This window comes from Scardinius erythrophthalmus (assembly GCF_964197995.2).
Source record: "Scardinius erythrophthalmus genome assembly, chromosome: 10".
Lineage (NCBI taxonomy): Eukaryota > Metazoa > Chordata > Actinopteri > Cypriniformes > Leuciscidae > Scardinius > Scardinius erythrophthalmus.
In genome coordinates this window covers 37,456,169-37,476,932 of record NC_138230.1, presented here as the reverse complement: position 1 = coordinate 37,476,932, position 20,764 = coordinate 37,456,169, and the positions used below count along the sequence as shown (strand labels likewise).

General features: G+C 41.0%; 1 protein-coding gene across 15 annotated transcripts in view; it reads left to right on the top strand.

Annotated features, from left to right (window-relative positions):
• Window positions 1-20,764, top strand: part of macf1a (microtubule actin crosslinking factor 1a) — a 177,819-nt gene that overhangs the window by 62,708 nt on the left and 94,347 nt on the right. For 9 of the 15 annotated variants that reach the window (XM_081377092.1, XM_081377098.1, XM_081377094.1 and 6 more), the window contains exons 1-15: window positions 8,742-10,669; window positions 12,866-13,032; window positions 13,132-13,244; window positions 13,373-13,479; window positions 13,613-13,732; window positions 14,592-14,687; window positions 14,956-15,083; window positions 15,187-15,280; window positions 15,833-15,987; window positions 16,600-17,020; window positions 17,654-17,731; window positions 18,089-18,250; window positions 18,839-18,943; window positions 19,072-19,167; window positions 19,270-19,395. In XM_081377092.1, the coding sequence (XP_081233218.1) occupies window positions 9,599-10,669; window positions 12,866-13,032; window positions 13,132-13,244; window positions 13,373-13,479; window positions 13,613-13,732; window positions 14,592-14,687; window positions 14,956-15,083; window positions 15,187-15,280; window positions 15,833-15,987; window positions 16,600-17,020; window positions 17,654-17,731; window positions 18,089-18,250; window positions 18,839-18,943; window positions 19,072-19,167; window positions 19,270-19,395 (3,039 nt within the window). In that variant the 5' untranslated portion in view covers window positions 8,742-9,598. Of the gene's footprint in view, window positions 1-1,999; window positions 2,090-2,751; window positions 2,848-3,798; window positions 3,877-4,468; window positions 4,562-8,741; window positions 10,670-12,865; window positions 13,033-13,131; window positions 13,245-13,372; window positions 13,480-13,612; window positions 13,733-14,591; window positions 14,688-14,955; window positions 15,084-15,186; window positions 15,281-15,832; window positions 15,988-16,599; window positions 17,021-17,653; window positions 17,732-18,088; window positions 18,251-18,838; window positions 18,944-19,071; window positions 19,168-19,269; window positions 19,396-20,764 lie in introns of those variants that run through there. The other 6 variants (XM_081377085.1, XM_081377087.1, XM_081377088.1 and 3 more) reach the window with 2 other exon arrangements.

Below are 20,764 nucleotides of genomic sequence, written 5' to 3'. Positions count from 1 at the left end.
ACTGTAATGCAGGTCAGACTGTATGAGATACGTTAACACAGTGCTGCTGTAACGGTAGATGCTAGAAGTAGTGAGTTATACAGTTTATACTAGACCCCCAAATATGATCATAATCATACGAGGGAACCCAATCCTAAAATTCCCCATAATAAAAAAACATCCTAGACCTCTGTGAGCCTGACATGCCATTTCAACATTGACAAGTCTAGGATTATCTCTGATGATAATTTCTGGAAATCAACAATTATTCAAATGTTTTGTTGACTGTTGTAGGATAGCTCACATAGTTTGTCTTGATCACATTAGCAGATACTAAATAGGTGATGATGCCTGTTAGCATTTGTGTTTACATATCTCTCTCCATCTCTGGCAGGTGAACAGGTATGCAGTTATCCTCAGGCAAACACTGACTGACAAAGCGGCGTGTGTAGTTTGTGTCACGTCAGTGTGTTTTCTCTTTACACACTTCTAACATAAACAGTGAGCTCATTGCAGAAATGTGGAACTGGTTTGAGAGGGTACCTGTCCACAAGAATGACTGCAAACTAAGACGCATTTGAGTGCGACACCTTTTATTATTTAATACCCCATCGCATGGGTATTACTCCAGTGTCCAAGTATAGTTTGTTATTCTTTGTGTCTATGGAAACAGGGCATCTCATGATAATACACCTGCGATAAACACTGAAGGAACATGAGAGACAGAAGTGGAAAGAAATGACTTCATTGCGCTCAGGGAGTGTGGGAACATAAATGTTCAACCAAAACATTCTGTGACATTGATCATGTGATCCTTTTTGTTTTTATACAGACTGTCATATGTCACTGTTCATCTGTTCTTTGGATCTCAAGTCATACTTTTGAACATGCTTTTAGCTCCAAATACTTAGAAATTCTCAAATTCATGTTAATTTTTCATTTCAGCTTTTTACTCAAATTATTATGCTAATTTTGCAATACAAAATTATACAATACAATATAATAAATCAGAAGCTTGGGGTTTTAAAACTTGTAATGTTTTGAAAGTAGTCTCTTATGATCACCAAGGCTATACATTTATTTAATCTAAAAGCAGTAAAACAGTAAATATTGGGAATTATTGTTACAGTTTAAAAATGGCTGTTTTCTGTTTAAATAGATTTTAACATTTATTCTTGTGATGCCAAAGCTGGACTTTTGGCAGTCATTACTTTAGTCTTCATTGTCACATGATCTTTCAGAAAACATTCTAAAATGCTGATTTGGTCAATAGAAAGTTCAAAAGAACAGTTTTTATGAATATAAATCTTTTGTAACATTATATATGGCTTTACTTTAAAGGATACATCAAAATAATCAAAAGTTTAAGTATTAATTTCTTTATTCTAAAAAAAAAAATCGTTCTGACCCCACACTTTAGAACGTTAGTGTATATAATATAATTCTGTTCTTTCTGATTTGATTGGGATAAAGTGAGGGAATAGAGAGGATAGAGAGACACAGAGTTGTCAGGATGTTCTTTATACTCAGCAGATGGTTCCTCTGTAGCTCTGTGGGGAGGCAGCTGTGTTGGATCTGCTGTATACAGCTTAGGATCTCTGAATCCACACACACACACACACACACACGCATGTGTCTCTCTCTCTCTCTGTGTGTGCGTGTGTGTGCTATGAAGTACAGAACTTCAAGATCCTCCATGTTTTTCTTGTTGCTTGTTTACTGGCCCATCTCAATGAGTCTGGTGCCCTCTGCTGGTTCGAGTTAGAGCACTGCAGTTTTCTCACTGTGAAACTATTTTACTTAACTATCTAGGCTTCTATTGTTAATGAGTTGCAACCAATAAAAATTTTCTTTAGATACAGTTTAATGTATAAAATCTGTAACAGAAATGGCAATTATAGCACAAACTCGAAACTGAAACTGTCACACTCTTGCTCATAATACACACGGTTACACATAGGCTTCTGAAAGTTATAAAGAACTTAACCATCACTCTCTAACTCTATTTCTCTCTCTCCAGGTGCGGAAGCACATCACAGACCTGTATGAGGATCTAAGGGATGGGCATAATCTTATTTCCCTACTTGAGGTGCTGTCTGGTGTCACATTGGTGAGAAAGCAACTTAATTACCTTAACACAGACAGGTTATGATTTCAATGCTTTATGCAATTCTCCTGGGTAATTCATGTGGCAGAGATCTTCTTTATTTTCCATAATGGGGATCATGCCACCTGAGTTGACCTGGGGGTTAGGCTGATGTTATAAAGTGTCTTGGCTTGTTGCTGATGTCAACGAATGTAGATACAGGCCTTGCAGCAGAGGAATAGCTGAGTCTGACATGCACTGCAGTGTTGTAATGACATCTGCTTTCGTACATTATTTCTGCACTCAATCTTGCCCACTCTGATGGCCTCAGACCATGATGCACTGGGGCAGACTGAATGATGAGGTGGATTAACAGAGACAGACTGCTGACACACCACATGCCCTCTGCGATCTCTCTCTCTCTCTCTCTCTCTCTCTCTCTGTCTCTCTCTCTCTCTCTCTCTCTCTCTCTCTCTCTCTCTCTCTCTCTCTCTCTCTCTGTCTCTATTGTTTTCTCTCGTCCCATTTTATTGTGTTTTTGTTTCGTGATTTTTATTTGTTTTGCTTCACTCTCCCTCCTTCTTGTTTAAGTTTTTTTTTAAACTGTTGTTTCGTACATATATCAGCCCTTCAACACTGTTTCTGTCTTCATCCTTTCTCTGTGACCCTCTCTATGATGTCATCAGCACAAGGGTGTGTCGACTCTGCGGAGAACGTCTATGTCACGCGCACCCCCACTCATCCTGATGGGTGGGGAGGATGAGGAGGATGGAGCTCAGGGAGTATGTGTGACACCCCCCCCCCCCCCCAATTGAAATGCATAGTCACACACAGTCATCTCTGTACACTGCATGGCGTGGACTCAAAGGGCAGGTCAATTTCATGATTATGCAAAGGGGAATGTCTAATATGCCGATGCATAATTCATGATCCTCACATAATCAGATTTATTAAATTCAGGTGTTTGAGGGACCTCGCCTTGTCACACACATTATATTCACTTCACTTCAGTGCTGCCAACACTCCAACACTTTCAATCCGATGACTTGGCCACGTTTGCCCTATTGTGGGGGTTTTCTGCTCACCTGCAGGTTTGCTGTACATGCTGCTGCATTTGTAGGTGATAGTGAGCATGCTTTGCATGTAAGGGTGTGCAAGTCTGATATGTGACCTCAGTAGAGAGTAGTGATAGACCGATATATTGGCCAGGCCAATTAATCGGATGATATTTGGCCGTTTTGAGATTATTGGCCGTGCTCACTTGGCTAATTAATAGTTTATTAATAGTTTAGCCATTCGGCCTTGTTAATAGATTTGGTGAAGCTTTGGTGAGCAAAAACTGACCCCAAACATTTGAACGGTAGTGTTTATTGGCATTATATCGGCCATTTACTGTCCTACACTAGATATTGCTTTTGGTCGGCCACTAATAGAGAGATGTTAGCAAGCAAGACAGAAGTGTGTGGTGCAATAATAAGTTTTGCTTTGCTGTTTGAATTATTTGCTAATGGTGACAGTATGCTAACTATTCCCTGTAACTCTGAGGCAAGATTATTAATTACTGACCATCCTGACAGGGTCTTGTGTCTCTTTGCAGTGTGCTGCTTTTGCTGCTTTCAGGCTTGTGCTAATGAAACGGTTTTCACACAGACCTCTAATTTGCTCAGATTATTAGTGCGCTCATCTGCATTCTTTCTTTTTTTCTCTGTCTTTCTCTCTCTCTCTCCTAATAGCCCAGGGAAAAGGGTCGCATGCGATTTCACCGACTCCAGAATGTGCAGATTGCCTTGGACTTCCTCAAGCAGAGACAGGTATGAATTTTTACATATTATCAGTCCTTTATGCACAGATTCAAGGTTATAACTAAATATTCAAGGTTGGTTGGGCTAATGCAAGAGTTGAAGAGTCGGTCATTAAAAGTCGTGTCCTCTTTAGTGTTGAGGCTGGCTGGTTACCCTCCCTAATATAATGCAGGTCTGCGTCCTCTGTCTCTGTGTGCTTCAGTTGGGAACATGACTCTAAGATAACATAACCTGGAGTGATAGATGTTTCTTGCCCTATACAAGCCTGTCCAATCGCCCTCCCTTATGTCACCCCTGCATAGGGTCCCTAAACCAGACAAAATGCCAACCAGCACCCTTCTCCAAATTCATAGTACATAGCCTCTGACAGCTGTAAGCGTAAGAGGACAACAAACACCAAAGCTGTCCTGAAATTACATTAGATGGCCAGTTTTTTTAACTCGTTCAGTCCTTAGGCATTGTTAGCAGATTCAAGCAATGTTATGATCTTTTTGGGGCAATCAGTGTGGTTTTTAAAATATTTTTTAACATTGAAAAAAATACACCTTAAACTCGTTCAAATATTTTCTACTAATGAGAGCCTTTTTTGCCTTTAATGCAGGTCAAATTAGTGAATATACGCAATGATGACATCACAGATGGGAACCCAAAACTGACACTGGGATTGATCTGGACCATCATTCTTCACTTCCAGGTAAAGTCCACCTTAGTTACAGCTGTGTCCTGCTTGATTATGTAGTGCTTAACACAGCATGCCAGAGTTAGAGGTGACTTTACTTAATGCTAATAACTGCTAATAACTTACCAGCCTCTCGGGACCGTAGCTGTCAGTTTGAGCAACAGGGATTTGTCCATGGCAAGAATAGGAAAACTCAAGAGGGAAGGGTGCATGAGGAGGATGTGATGGGTAGAGTACAATCCCAACCTCAGACATTGAATATGCTCAGGGACTGGTTTATATGGTGTTTCAAAAGAAAAGGCCTCCAGTCTGTCTGTTCTGCAGGATGAGAGGACAGAGATTGCAGACAGTTCTTGACAGGCGCTGCCAGCCTGCAAGTTGATCAAGAAACAAGAATCTGCAGGAATGGACCCTGCAGAGCACATTTGTGAAATGGCCTTATTTTCTATACTAATGGGTCAAGCTAGAAAAGTAAGGTATGTTTGATGGAGACTGCGCTGCCCATATGTAAAGGCAATTTAAGTAGGTTGCATGATAGTTTATCAGAAGACTTGAATAGAAATGTTTTGCCCTTGCTTATTTCCATGTCCGGAGTGTTATACTGATTGTGCAAACTGTTTGTAGAAAGCCTGTAATTTGTGGCAGTCTTATCAAATAATGACTCTTGAAAGATATTTAAATCACAGTTGTTTCTGCTTCCATTCATTATTCGGAAATGCATTGTGGAATACAGTAGAATAAGCAGTACTATATACTCTGATTGTATGCTTTACATTTTGGCTAATATAGTACATCTACAGAAAGTTGCATACTATATGTGAAACATTCCAATCCGAGCATAACCATAGTCGCCCATTAGCAGTGAGAAAAGGCCACAATGCAAATATGCCAACTTAATAATAACTAGCAGTTATCAAATCTAATGCATGAAACCTTTATGATGCATTATTCAACTAAATCTCTGTTGTTGATGCAATATATATATATATATATATAATATAGTGTTCTGAACGCTAGCTGCACTTTCCAGGACTGTCCAGCAGGGGGAGCTGTTATCAACAGATTGGTGACATCACAAGGTGACATATGCAGCTGGTTGCCAAGGAGATTGTGTTTAGTATGACCCCAAAGCATTTTCAATCAGCATGATTCAGCAGAAATGAGTGTAGGAGGCAGAGGCCTCATGAAGATAGGAAATAACAAATTCGAAAGAAAAATAGATTACGAAATTGAAACGGGTGTCTGCTTTGTTCGTTTTTATATGTCTGGATAGAAGTAGAAAACCCCTACAGAAATGTGTTATGTTGTTGGAGAGATGAAACAAGTTAATTTTCATTGTAAACTCCAATTCAAGTTGGTCAAGTAGAATATAGCATGACTCATTCAGTGAAACATCATCCAATAGCCTAATCATTTCAGCAGAGGCACATTAGGAGCCATTAGGATGAGATGCTGTTTGTCAAAAGAAGCATTGGAAATTGGAAAACCACTCCTCTAAGTGCAATTTTGATGCCTACTGTACATTTATTTCAGATAGCCAAGAGAGACTAACTATCTAACCTCCCCCACACTCAATCTGGGGCACTTCTGTTTTGAAACCACTGCTGTAATTTAGGTTAACAGCAGCCTTTTGGAATATTGTTTTGGATATCCTTATATTGACCTCATATATTTTTGTCTAACATCAGGATCCTGTGGGAAAATACCAATCAGGCCCCAATGTATTAGTCCAGGCTGCATTTGTGCCAGCTGTCTCTAACATAAATAATAGCCAATCAGATCAGGTATTTTTATGACAGTCACATAAAAGGTGGGGTTATCTGGCCAGCACGGTTGTTTGGCCAGGATCATAGTGTGCTGAAATCTTATGCTTTCTATCTGCTGGAAAAAGCTGATAGCTGTGTTCTAGGGAAATTATATCCCTTCTCAGTTACAGTACAGGGGACTCTGGATGCATGACAATTAGGTTAAAAAAAGTGGGCTCAGCTGGCTGATTATCATGGATCTGATTGATTTATTGCTTGTTAATTCATCAGCTTCCTTTTACAATCATACTCTTGTATGCTGCTTCTACCAAGACTAAATTCCATCACAGTGCTTTTTGTTGTGTAAGAGGTTCAATAGTATAGGAATATCTTCATCTTCATGCATTCAGCCTCTTAAGGTGCTGTATAATGTTTACCTCTATTAGCCAGATCAAGGATTTCATGTGAAAGTGAAAGATTTCTACATGCAGATTATGTAGTGGGTTCAATTAGTCATGCAAATTTACCACGTTGACCAAAAGACACATGGTAGCCTGCAAAATTTCATAAAAATGTTGCTAGTATGACTGCGCATTTAGGGGTCGTTAGCACTACACTGTTTTCAACTAAAAACAGAAAACTTTTCATGCGTTTTGGCCGTTCATTCACACGACAACAGCATTTTGGGGGCTGTTGTTTCAATGTTGTTTGAAAAGTTTTTGAAAACTACACTGTTATCATCTTTGTACAAAATCGTGAATCTTTAAAAAGGTCTAAAGGTAGGCATGCAGGCCTTTTTTTTTTTTTTTTGCAAAGTGACATCGCCAACTACTGGCCTGGCATGCATAATACATCATTTTTAGACCTGTATATGATGTGCATAATACATAATTTTTAGTCATTTTTCGAGGATCTGTGTGAATGGGGATCATTTTGATAACGTTGTCATCTGTACAAAGAAAAAACTTTTCCATTTTTAGTACATTGTTGTCATGTAAATGTACCTTAGTTAGAATGCTCTTTACTCTTTACAGAGATATTAAGCTCTTTAGTCCAGTCAGTGGTAAATCCATTCATTCTGACTTGCCCCTTGTTAATCTATGTCCATATATAGTGTGTGTGTGTGTATGTGTGTGTGTGTGTGTGTTAGAAGTAGGACAGGGTGATAATAGAAGCTGTGAAATAACATGCATGTTAGGGGGCAACAGTTAAAATTTCAAGTTAATTTTTTTCTGGCACTCTCAGGCTCCCAACCAATTGAAGGCCATTGGGTTGGTGTGCGTGTGTGCTGAGCTCTGAGCTCACCAGGAATCATAGGGAGGGAGGGAGGGAGGCAGGGAGGGAGGGATGAGCATGTGGATTGGAGGAGGAGAGGAGGAGGGAGAGAGAGAGGGAGGAGGAGGAAGCAGCAGCAGCGTATTCTGTGAGGCTGCAGCAGACTGGAGATGAAGCTCTTTTTTCCGCTGGTGCCTACCATAGAGAGCAGAGGAGCTACCCAGCAACTGAGAAGAGGACACTTGCAACCTGCTATTACTGGAGCCCCTGGCTTCCTCTCCCCTCTGCAGGCCTATTGAAGCACATATACAGCGACACATATGCTTTTAATCTCATATTTGGGATCGCTGAACCCTGCAGACACACACATGTAAGTCACACGTTTTAATTTACATCCAGGTTGTGCAAAGGAGGACGCCGTATCAATCGGATCAATTTCGCCATGCTTGACTGATGGAGCTACGCTTTTTTCAACACTGGAGCAACCACTCTTTTCTGAGGATAGCAGTGCAGCTCGTGGTTGGGGTGTATTCCTCTGGATTTTCCTCTTTTCCTCATCCAGCCATGGTTCAACTATCCTGCCCAGCCCTGTCCTGGCAGCATTCTAATTAGATTCCACAGCCAGAGAAGCCGTCAGTATCAAGGAGCGGCACCTTATCAGCTATCGCTCTTTCTTTCATCTGCTTACCCCAATCTAGGGATGTACACTGCTTAGTGGCAGGACAAGGAAGACAGGATGGCTTAAAGCCATGTCTACTTGATAAATGAGACTGGATTACGTGCTTAACAACGTCCATAACCAGCCATGTCAGCAAGGGGAAAGTGGTTATTTAGGTTTGCTGGCTGAAGGTGAGGTCTTCACTCATGGTAGTCACTGTCCTCTTTATTGACTTGAATGTGCTGGCGTCAGTGAATGGGATGCCAGTTCCCGTGGCAGCAAAGGCAAGACGCTTAGTACCTAGCCCTTCCCCCTTTTTCTCTTCAATGTCTGGAGACTTGTTTTAATGGAGCTTGCATGCCTGTGAGGTGAACAACCCATAGCTACAGGTGTGAAGACCAAACATTACCTGACTCAGATGGTTATGCTTGGGTGATGATGGGAACAAACGATGTTGTGACTAAATTGTAGATGAGCTGCCTGACTCTGCACTTCAGCTGATCTGAAACCTGTTACACAGCTTTATCGTAAACCGTTTCCCACAGGACTACCACGACTACTGCTCAACACTTTACTACCCTATGTGAGTGCAGTGATCAATAATTTATAGTAAAGATACCCAGAGAGGCAGGTGGGTTTAGGCATCTTACTGTAAACACAAATACAAGAAAAGATATGTTTTTTTTCTCCAGTTTTTAGTTGTGTGCAAGCTGACAATTAGTGCATCCTAACTCAAAGATATTGAGCATGTGCATGTGTGCTCACGGGAGTATGTGTACTAATGTCTGCAGTGCAGTTTTATTGTGGTTCTCACCTTGAGGAATATCAACAGTGGAATAGTGTGTCTTCGAATACCATGATAAATGGCCTCCTATTTAACACCAGCTCTTTTTTCAGTCAGTGCTGCATCATCTCTGCATCATGAGAGAGTGAAACACATCAAAAGCCTTGCCGTAGGATTTTAATATTTTATAAAGGACAGTAACCTATATACAGCATCATGTCCAAGAGGCTTGCTGGGACCCTAAGTGATGTTTGCTTTAGGTTAACTGTAATATTGCCTGAATGACATCAGAAAGAGGAGACCAGACAACAGGAGGAACAACTGCTGTCAACACCTAAAGTTGAGACATCATGTCCTGGGAGAACCTCAACATGTACTTAACCCTGTTGTCATGGTTAATACCTGTTTGTCTTGGTGTTCACTCCAGATGAGTCATTAACTTAACAGCATTTAAAATGACCTTAACAGCCTCAGGCTGACTGTTTTGTGAACTGCTCTGCTCCCATTGTGGACATCTCTTCATTGCTTGTTTTACTTGCTTCCTCTTTTTTCCTCTTGACTTCTATTTATTGTTACTCTGTGTCTGAGATATGGGGAGCTCCCTTGGTTGTGTGAAACAACCCAGGGATGATGGACCAGGTGGTGCTGCACCACTGTCCCCCAAAAGAAGACTTCGCTTCAGACGAAAACGAAAGGCCAATCAGAATTTAAGAGGTTCCAGCGGGGAAGACAAGAAAAGCCGCATACTTGAAGAGAAGGGTGGAAGCATTGAAATTACAGAGGAGTCTGCGTCAAAAGCCCCTGATTCAACCAAATTGGTATCTGGCCAAAGAAATACTGAAACGCCCACCAATGTTGTCCTGGTTCCTGGTATGGCCCCAATATTTGGAAGCACAGGGACATTGCGGGGCAGCAAGATGGCCATTCTTTCCCCAGATCCCAGTCCAGCGTGGCTGGGGGCACTTCGCCAGTTTGAGGTGGAGGGACTTAGCGAAGAGTCTCATGCTGAATTAGAGCAGGGCAACACAACACCTGGAGGAGGAAGAGTCTGCAAGGTTCGAGAGCGAGTTCAGGGAGTATTAGAGAGACCTTGCCTTTTACGTTCCAAACGTGGTGACCTGGAAGTAGAGGAGGAAGGAGGGGATGTGCATGGGGCAAGAGAAATGTTGTTCAGTGAGCCCTTGAAAACTGAGAAGAAGGGAGTGGTTCACATTCGTGAGTTTGGAGGGCAACTTTGTGTGGTCCGAACTGTCTATCCAAAAGACTATGGGTCACCCGTCTGGCGCGACAAAGAACTTGAGGTCCATTCTGAACCTCCAGCTGCATCTCCTGTTACTGGAGACATTATGAAAATACAAATTTCCGCAACTCAAGGACGACCACCCGGGAAGAATGACTCTGCCAAACCAGCAACAGCTGCAGCTAAGGAAAAAAAAGAGAAAGAGTTCCTATTGGACAGCTCTACTCAAGTAACTGAAGGCTTTGGCCTCCCATCACAGGACATTCAGTCTTCAGGTTACGCAAGTGATGTACCTCTTACTTCGCCTGAGACGGCAGGCACTGTCCAGACTGACTGGGGGAGCTCTTCTGATGTGCTTGATTCTTCTGTGCTTGAGAGTCCCATCTCCCCACAAGAGATACCAGCTCAGCCTTGCAGCCAGGTCAGATGATTTTTTCTCTGTCTGCCTAAAGCGCTTTCATGTCGCTTTTGTAGCATAAAAGAGTAGAGTTTAAAGCCAACATGGCTTGGGAGTGGATTGGGGGTACAGGTGTATGATTGTTTTGCATTTCATTGTATTTCTACTCTTCTATCTATCGTGCGGCTTTTTACTCTCAGCCAATCAGCTGAGTCTAAAACACAGCAGATCCTTCCTGACCCTCTCCCAGGAGCCTAATCAGTACTGGCCAGACCATCTCTCACTGTCTGCCTCTTTCCCTTCCCTCCATTCCTCATTATTTTACTTCCCTCATACAACCCACTCTCTTTCCTGTCATTCCTGATGTTCTGTATTAGAGTGAAACTGCCTTGCAGTGCCTAAAACACGATCACTAGTGATGTTCACAGACACTTTGTCAGCTGTTCATCTTTTTTCTCTCTGCACCAGTGTAAGATTGCTGCATATTTGCGTCTGTTGCCAGCCCTCCCTCGCCCTTGTGCTCCACCTGCACACTTAAAGAGTTATAGCTGTTAGAGAGGGATTTCGTGGCCTCATTACAGATGTTGCAGCAGTGTGCTAGAAGGTTTATTGGTTTGTTAGCAGGTTTACCTGGTTTATTAGATGCTTAATTCTATGTTCAAACCATGAATCTGCATGGCGTTTCAGTGATGTTCAAAATGCAGCAAAATTGTGGAAACTGAAGCCAACATGTACACACCCAGAAATATGCATAAAACAGTAACTGGTTGACTATGTTTAAATGCAGTCTCAGTGATCTTCTCTGTAAAGCAAGCTGTCTTCGTTTGAGTTCAGTACAGTATGTGCCAGTAGTGTTCATATTGTCATGAAATTCCCTACATATGCAAAAATTATGTATTTGAATTTGATATGAATTAATCAGCCCTACAAACTTCCTTTTTGTTGAAATGTTTGCTGTCAATTATAATGTGTTACATTTATATAGCGCTTTTCTAGGTACTTAAAGCGATTTACATATGGAAGGGGCGATCTCATCAACCACCACCAATTACATGGCATTTACATATTTTGTAATATTTGTTGATCTGGTGGATTTGTTGATTTGCCTTTTTATTGTTTGGTTTTGCATTTGTTTTGTTTTTAGCTTTATGTTATGTGTCTTATGTTGTGCTGTGCTATACTGTTATTTTTGTTTTGTTTGATTTCTCATATATCGCTTTCTGATATTCTTAGCTCATACCATTCTCAAATATCCTTTTACATTGCTGGTTGTAGCCCTTCCTCCACTATCCCTTATGCCCACACTACTAAAGTGTTAAATTGCACATTGTTGTGTGTTCATCTTCCGGGAGTATGCTCAGTGTTAACTGTGATGTAATTACACCATTTGAAGGTTTCAGGGTGCAGCTCTGTCCTGACTCCTGACTCTATTATAAGGTCACATACTCAGTCATATGCTCTCTGATGGAAATACCACCATGTCACATTATGTCCATGTCATCAAACTTAATTTAATCTTTATTGTCCTGGTTGATTCTCCTTGAGTCTGATTTGACTGAAGCCGTCTTGTCTGGCAAATATGTTTGTGCCAAAAGAAGAGGTAATGTTTTGGTGCGTTTTTATGACTCAGAGCCTTGTTGATTGGACTAACTTTAGAAATTTTCTGACCTCACTTTCTAAATCATCTTAAGAGTAAGAGGCTCAGGCTAGGACAGTTACTGTTCTGTTTCTGAATGACACCAAATTTGACCAAGCTAATCTTGGCCTGCCTTGGCCTGCATGATTGACTTGAAGATCTGTGATATACTCTTAAGTCTGTCTGTACTCTCAGCACTGTCTGCATTTATTTCAGGATTTAAAGTGTTCCTTGCTAGCTCTGCAAGAAAAGAAGCAGGCAGGGATGCAAAGAGTAGCATATGAGAGGAATGACAAAGGAATACAGATTAGAGCCTGGCACAGACAGATACTGCGGATACTGACACCCTTTGTCAAGAAGAAGAGGAAGTAAAAGTAGAGGAATAAGATAAGTGAAAGGTTCATGGCCTTGCTGCGGGTCATTTGGGCCTTGGGCTCAGAGATACAGAGGCTACTCCTAAAAATATATGTTTGCAGACAAGTGATACTCGACATTTTTAGTAGAAGTATGAGATCAGTTCCCCTTTACACAGTTAAATCCTTTAATGAGGTTCGGATACAGTATCAGCTTTTTCTCTTTACCAGATTTCTGAGATCTATGTGAGCGGTGAGTCAGGTGACCTCACGGCGAAAGAGAAGCTGCTATTATGGAGTCAACAGGCCACAGAGGGCTACCCCGGTCTCCGCTGTGCCAATTTCTCTTCCAACTGGAGCGATGGACGCTTGTTCAATGCTCTTCTGCACAGATACAGGTTCACACACACATTTAAGTATAATGAGTGCTCAATTTCAAAGGATAGACGCACATTAGGGCATCAACACTCATGATCTCATGGCACTGTGATTTTTAGGCCGGACCTGATAAACATGGAAGTGGTTGCGCAACAAAGTAGCCGTGAGAACCTGGAACAGGCCTTTGAGATTGCAGAGTCGTTAGGGGTAACAAGACTTCTAGATGCTGAAGGTAACATTAGTGTTTTACCTGTCTTTAGTTTTCATCCATTCTGCATATGAGAATTATTGTTTGCTAAACTCCATTTGTCTTTAATCTTCATTCGCTTTCTCAATATCTTTATCCTCTTTCTACATCAGATGTCGATGTGCCGTCGCCAGACGAGAAATCTGTCATCACGTACGTCTCCTCCATCTACGATGCTTTCCCCAAGATCCCAGAGGGTGGAGAAGGCATTGCAGCTCATGTATGATCACTTCACAGTGCACTCACTCTCTTTAAGTTGCATTTTCTTTCTCTACAGTACTTTTGTACCTATAAATTACACATTGTAAATCTTTTTTCCCCTTGTTTTCTTATGTGCGGTATCTGTTGTTTAGGAGGTTGACCAGCGATGGACAGAGTACAAATCTGGCTTCTCTTCTCTGCTGCAGTGGACCAGGCAACATACGGCCCTCATGGCCAATAGGAGCTTCCCCCACAATCCTGTGGAACTCAAGGTAAGAAACGTGAGGGAAGGAGTCGTCGAAAGAAAAGAGCAGCATTTCATAAAGATGTAGCTAAAGATATAATTTAATGGGGGGAAAAAAATCTCTATTCAACAATCTATTGAGTTGCCTCACCGCCTACTGCCTACATCCTTCACTACCATTCAGTTTGGGGTCAGCATTTTCTTTTTAAGAAATGTATTCACCAAGGACACATTAATAAGATCAAAGAATGTTACAAACAAACACAAATGTTTTTAATCTGCTGAAAATTCAGCTTGACCTTCATTTAAGAATAAATTATAAATTATATTAAAATAGAAATTATATTAGTATTTCACAATATTTGACTATATTTTGACCAAATAAATGCAGCTTTGGTGCACATGCGATAGCGACCTCAAACTTTTGAATGGTAGTGAATGGAACCCTCTACATATGCATTATATCCATATGCCACAAATAGGGACTTGGCCTGTAATTTATTTCAATAGAGTTTGATTTTAGTATGTTGGTAAGCTAACAAAACAATATTCTAATAAACATGAAAAAACACAGCATGCACACATATTGGGTAAAATAATCCATTTTGAATTACACAACTTTTATATATCCTTTTCAGTGCCGAATACAATGTTTATTTAAAATCCATTATTTTAGTTTTTTGCAGTGTATTCTGGTATTGCCTTCTCTGTGAAGGACACATACTGCCTTAAATTTTGCCTTAAAATGGGTGTCTGTGAAGGCAGCAAAAGGAATTACCATTTGAAACAGCCTTCATGTCCAGAAAAAGCTGTGATGCCTTAAATTGCTAATCACTGTTTGATTTGATCTGAACTTGGCTGCTTACCAAAAGTCTTCTCTTCCCCAGGCACTTTACAATGAATATGTCCACTTCAAAGAAACTGAGATCCCTGCAAAAGAAGGAGAGAAAAGCCACATTGAGCACCTTTACAAGCTTCTGGAGGTGAGAAAGAGAAAACGAAGATAAAAAGAGAATGACAATAAGACAGAGAGAGATTGAGGCTGACCTTGATTCTGCAGCTAAATGCAGGCAGCACTGTTCATAAGAGGCACAGTGGAGCTGCACATTAACAGATTCAGGCTAATGTAGAGCACAATGCTGACATGTGGGAGAGGAGCAAGACTGACAGTATAAAGGGAACACACATGCACACACTCAAACACACTAGGAAAGCTTCTTTTCATGATTGATGTTTGTGGATGTTGTCTAGGCATGGATAGAGTTTGGGCGCATTAAGTTGCCTCAAGGGCTACACCCTAATGATCTGGAGGAGGAATGGGGGAAACTGATCCTGGAGATGTTGGAGAGAGAGAAAGCACTGAGGCCTGCTGTGGAAAGGTTAGGAGAGTCCACTTCTAGATAAAATAGCTACATTTACATTTGTAGCAGTTCAGTATTTTAGTATTTTTGATGTGTATTTTGTATGTATCTTTGTTTTTAGGTTGGAGTTACTCCTGCAGATGGCCAATAAGATCCAGAACATGGCTCTAGATTGTGAGGAGAAACTCACACTGGCGAAGAACACTTTGCAGGCTGTAAGTATGGGAGTATCTCTGTCGGAACTGTCTCATAAGCTCTTTTCCAAAAACTATTAAGCTGCCTTGCAGTCCTCTGTCTACATTGGCAACTGCCTTCTGAAATGGAAGTGACTGATTTGGAAGGCTCCTCATATGCAGCAGCTCTGCCTGCTATATTAATAGCACCCGTTAGATACTGATGTTAGATGCTAAGCTACATAGCACACAAATATTGGGTACAATAGTCTTTTTTTATTAGATTTAACTATTTGTATTGCTGCTTTTCAGTATTGAATGAAATAGTAGACAATTAATATTACCATGAAGGATACAGGCAATGCCACCCTCCCAAAAGAAGGGATGTTACAAGAAAGACTATTTGGAATGTCATGTCAAACACACTAGATGCCTTGAAATACAATCTCAGTAAGCAACTCACTTGGATTTGGGACATATGTTGACAAGTCCTCTGAGATCACCCAGTTTATTTTTTCAAGAAAAACTTGGTTATTTATCATTTAGAAATATTTTGTGCTTCATTGTTTTCCATTGTCTTCTGTCTTTCCTCAGGACATGTCTCAGCTAGAGAATGGGCAGCCAGTTCGGTGTGAGAATGAATTGGGGTTGTATCTGCAGGACTGTGAGGCTCTTGTCAGACAGCTTCACCTTGACCTGCAGGTCCTTCGAGATGAAAAGTACTACCAAGTGGAACAGCTGGCTTTCAGGTAAGAGGGAGAAAAGGGGAAATAGAAAAATGTGAGTGAAAAGCAAGCCAGAGAGAGGGATGGGATGATTTTGTTCTTGTTGACAGTTATTAAAGATTAATTTGATTGACAGAAAAGAGGGAGAGATTTCTGTACTGTGAACAATAATCACAGTTATCACAATTAAAATTATTCACAATTATTATAAAGGGTTAGTTCACCCCAAAATGGAAATTTTGTGATTAATTACTCACCCTCATGTTTTTCCAAACTCGTAAGACCTTTGTTCATCTTCGGTAAACAAATGAAGATGTTTTTGATGAAATCCGAGAGCTCTCAGTCCCTCCATTGCGAGCAACGCAATTTACACATTCAAGGTCCAGAACAATAGGAGAGACATCATTAAAGTAATCCATGTGACTCCAGTGGTTTAACCTAAAAACAAAAAAAACTTAATTTACCACTTTATTTACAAAAATATTGACCTGCAATCCAGTAGGGGCAGCACCACAACGCATGAGGTGAAACCACTGGAGTCACATGGATTACTTCAATGATGTCTTTCCTATTTTGCAGAAAAATAAATCTTTTTTCCATCCAGCAGTCTTACTCAAGGTCATTTCTCTCTTGTAGGGTGTCATGTCTGCAGGAGGAGCTGGTCTCTATGCGCCTGCAGTGTGCCAGTGTGTACAGGAAGGGTCATTTCTCCACAGGGGGTCTGCTGGAAGAGCACTTGGGTCAGAAGGGGTCCCCAGGAGGTCTGACTACACTCGGAGCACAGACACTGCTGGGAGCAGTGGGTGCTGCGGCGTCTTTGCTCAGGCGGCCAATGTCTCGTGCAGATCTGGTAGCCATGTCCTCCTCTGAAGATGAAGGCAGTCTGCGCTTCATCTATGAGCTGCTGGGATGGGTTGAAGCGACACAGGACCTACTGGAGCGAGCCGAGTGGGGTTCTGATCTGCCGTCTGTAGAACAGCACCTGCAGGACCACCACATCATTCACACAGCAGTGGAGGATCTACTCAATAGCCTCAAAGAGGCTCGAAATTATGAGGTACATGAACTATGAGGTCTTGGTATTAAAGGACCTTTCAAACCAATTCTGATATAGGCTCCGCTACAGGCAGCATGTACACAGACTGCAAGCAGGCCTGTTCACTGAGTGTCTTGTGCATACTGCACACAAAACTGGAATGCACTTGAAAAAATGGCTCCAGTCAGATCAACTGACAATTTGCGAATGAAAATTACTGTGACTGTAAAAAAATATTTAGGTGCATCTGTGCAAGTGACAGATCGAAGCTTTGTAGATTGTATATGGTGTCCAAAATTAGAATGCGCCAAGTGGCAAATGCGAGTAGTGTGACAATGTGTTCATTTACACATGAGCAGCTCATGATACGGTGTGCCAACATCTTGTAATGAGAATCATTTTTATATTTGTTATGTGAAAATCAGAAGCTTAAAAAGGTCTTCCTGTGGTTTTCACCAAAATAAAAGCTCTATTTATTTAACAATTAGTTGCCAAGGAAATTAAGAACTTGTCAGTACTTGTTTTAAAACATGCCAGGTGCACAACCAACCAGGCAAATCAGAATTGGTGTGAATGGACTTAAAGCTTATGTATTGCGAACTGAACACTTTTGCAGACAGAATCATTTATTTCTTCATGTTCTCTCTTCCTCAGTCAAGGGTCTCGCCTAATTTACGTAGCAGTTACTCTGAGACTCTGTCCAAGTTGGAGAACCAGTATTGCAAACTGCTGGTGAGTTTTTCCTGCTTTAGAATTATGATAAGCAGACATGTGTGAGTGTATTTGAGTTCATTATACTCTGTATTATGTATATTACTCTTCTCTAATCTCATTAGGGTGTGACAGAGTGTGTCCTTACAAAGGCAGAATACAGAATGCTTGTGTGACATGCTTAAGAGTACCCAAAACACCTGCTCTTGACATATACCCACACCCACACACGTCTCCATAATTTAACCAAATCAGTTCTCCATGAAAACATGCAATTGTTCAAAAGACCAAGGGTGCTTACCACGGGGAAAGCATCAGACTGAGCAGTTGGCCGCGTTATATGGCCAGTGTTATAAATGTCGTTTTGTGTTGTCGCAGGAACATTCGTCATGGCGACTGCGTTGCCTGGAGAGCCTTCGAGCTTTTGTGTCCCATTGCACTGAGGAGCTGATCTGGCTCAATGAGAGGGAGGAGGAGGAGCTGGCCTTCGACTGGAGTGACGGCAACACCAACATGGCTGCCAAAAGAGAGCAATATGCTGTAAGAATCCATCTATAGAAAGATGCACTACCTCTGGCTATGTTCCTTTACTGATTTAGTCTTTATTACTTAATGTTTTTTGCCCCTTCATGTATATTTTCTTTAAACATTTCTCTTATAATATTTAGGGCTGTATGTGTTTGCCCTCAGTTTCAAAACTACTTCATGATTATTTAAAGTCATGATGAAACAGAAATGGAATTGAATTGGAAATGTAAGTGAAATGGATTATCGAAAAAGAAAAAATATTAGTCAGGGCTTGGTTCTCTGCATCTTGTTGATTGGCTTTTGAGATGTGGGCATTGCGCTCATGAACGTCAGCTTGCAGGGCCAGAGTTTAAGCCGACTAAGTGATTGGAGAAGTGATTGTCGTTTTTAATAGAAGATAGAGTTATGATATTTTGTTTAAAAATGATGAGGTCAAAATTTGCAAAAATTAAACAGACATGGATGAATTGATTACAGTAAAATCAATGACATGCATTTACAAAATAGGGCGAATTTTCGTTTCATGCCGATTTAAGTGTAGTTAAGATTAGATTTTTTGGGGATTGAGCAATATCTTTTGATCTCCTTAACCTCTCTCAGGACATGAGGTCAGAGCTAGAAGAAAAACAGGAAGTGATGCGCTCCCTCCAGGAGACAGCTGACCACATGTGTCAAGAAAACCACCCAGCCAAACAAACAGTGGAGGTGAGTTGTTGACCAATATGATCAAATTTTCACGCAGTGAACTCAGTATGTCGCTCTCAGACACAGTAAAAATGGTTTGAAACCAGATTTGGTGCTCAATCCTGACCTGTTGACCTCTCTGATCATAGGCCTACAGTGCTGCCCTGCAGACACAGTGGCAGTGGATTAAAGAGCTCTGCATATGTGTGGAGCAGCACCTCAAGGACAACACTGCCTACTTCCAGGTACTAAGTCAAGCTTTTCAATGGAAAAGCATTAAAAAAATTATTTATGTATACATTTCTGCTTTAAATTACATTTTCTGGGTTTTAATGACTTTGTTTTAGTTTATGAGTGATTCACGGGACTGTGAAAGCTTTCTACGTCAGCTACAAGACACCATTAAGAGACAGTACACCTGTGATAAAAACAGCAGACTTGGCAGATTGGAGGATCTGCTGCAGGACTCCATGGTGGGTGTACCCTCTTATAAAAAAAAAAAATGTGTGCACAATCAGCCTTTAAAACATATAAATAAAACACTTGTTCATAGGAGATTTTACAGTGTATACTACTTAGTTTAGGAATTTTAATTTTTGAGCTCAATGAGTGCACATATGACAGATGGCACCATGAGAGAGGGGTTGCACAAGAGCAAACACAGCAATGGGCATATCCTCTTTGGCCATACGGAAGAGAAACCCAGAGCTGGCACAAGTGCATTACAGTTAAATAGGGCATGAATGCAATAAAAAGTAGATGGGATGGATTATCTTCCCAAATTAATACTGTAATTTAATTGGTAAAAATAACCCTAGCCATTAGAATTTTCTCTCTCTCTCTCTCTCTCTCTCTCTCTCTCTCTCTCTCTCTCTCTCTCTCTCTCTCTCTCTCTCTCCCTCTCCCTCTCCCTCTCCCTCTCCCTCTCCCTCTCCCTCTCCCTCTCCCTCTCCCTCTCCCTCTCCCTCTCCCTCTCCCTCTCCCTCTCCCTCTCCCTCTCCCTCTCCCTCTCCCTCTCCCTCTCCCTCTCCCTCTCCCTCTCCCTCTCCCTCTCCCTCTCCCTCTCCCTCTCCCTCTCCCTCTCCCTCTCCCTCTCCCTCTCCCTCTCCCTCTCCCTCTCCCTCTCCCTCTTCCTCTCCGTATTATGTAACAGTGTAAAAAATTACTAGATTTTATTAATACTTGTACTATGCTTACTTCTACTCATTTTCCAATATATTTTTTTACAACACTTTTTATTTTAAGAAAATATTGGCTATTGGTTGTTTTTTTCTTTAAAAACAAAAAATAATCATGTAACAATGACATTAAGAAAAATTTTAAAGTTCAAGAAAAGTTGCATTAGTTCATAATTAAGTAAATTAAACAAGCACCATCAAAAGTCATTTATTTGTGTGGTTATTTATAATTAAGCATAAGATTCTTCAATTAAATTCTTTATGTTTGACATAAACTTGAACCGTCCTTTGTGGCAGTTTGTGTTCTACATCGCCTCCAGCTCTCACTAGGAGATGATTTTGAGTAAGCATTTGACAGATGGCTCACCAAAAATCCCCACTGTTTACGTATATGACCAGTAACAGTTTATATCCCTCAAATAAGGTTTTGGCATGTTTGCCATAATTTCACTCTTGTTGTTGCTCTGAAAAACCTCTATGCTTTTGATGAACTCTGACCCCATGTTGATATGCAGTCAAATTTAATACCACATGTAAGTTCTTGCAGAGAGCATTGTGTTATTAAATCTTCCTGTCAGCCTCTGCTTCCCAATGCCAGAGCTAATGAATCCCTTATGAGCTGTTCATGGAAGTGTCATACCACGTATTAATCATTAATTTTATT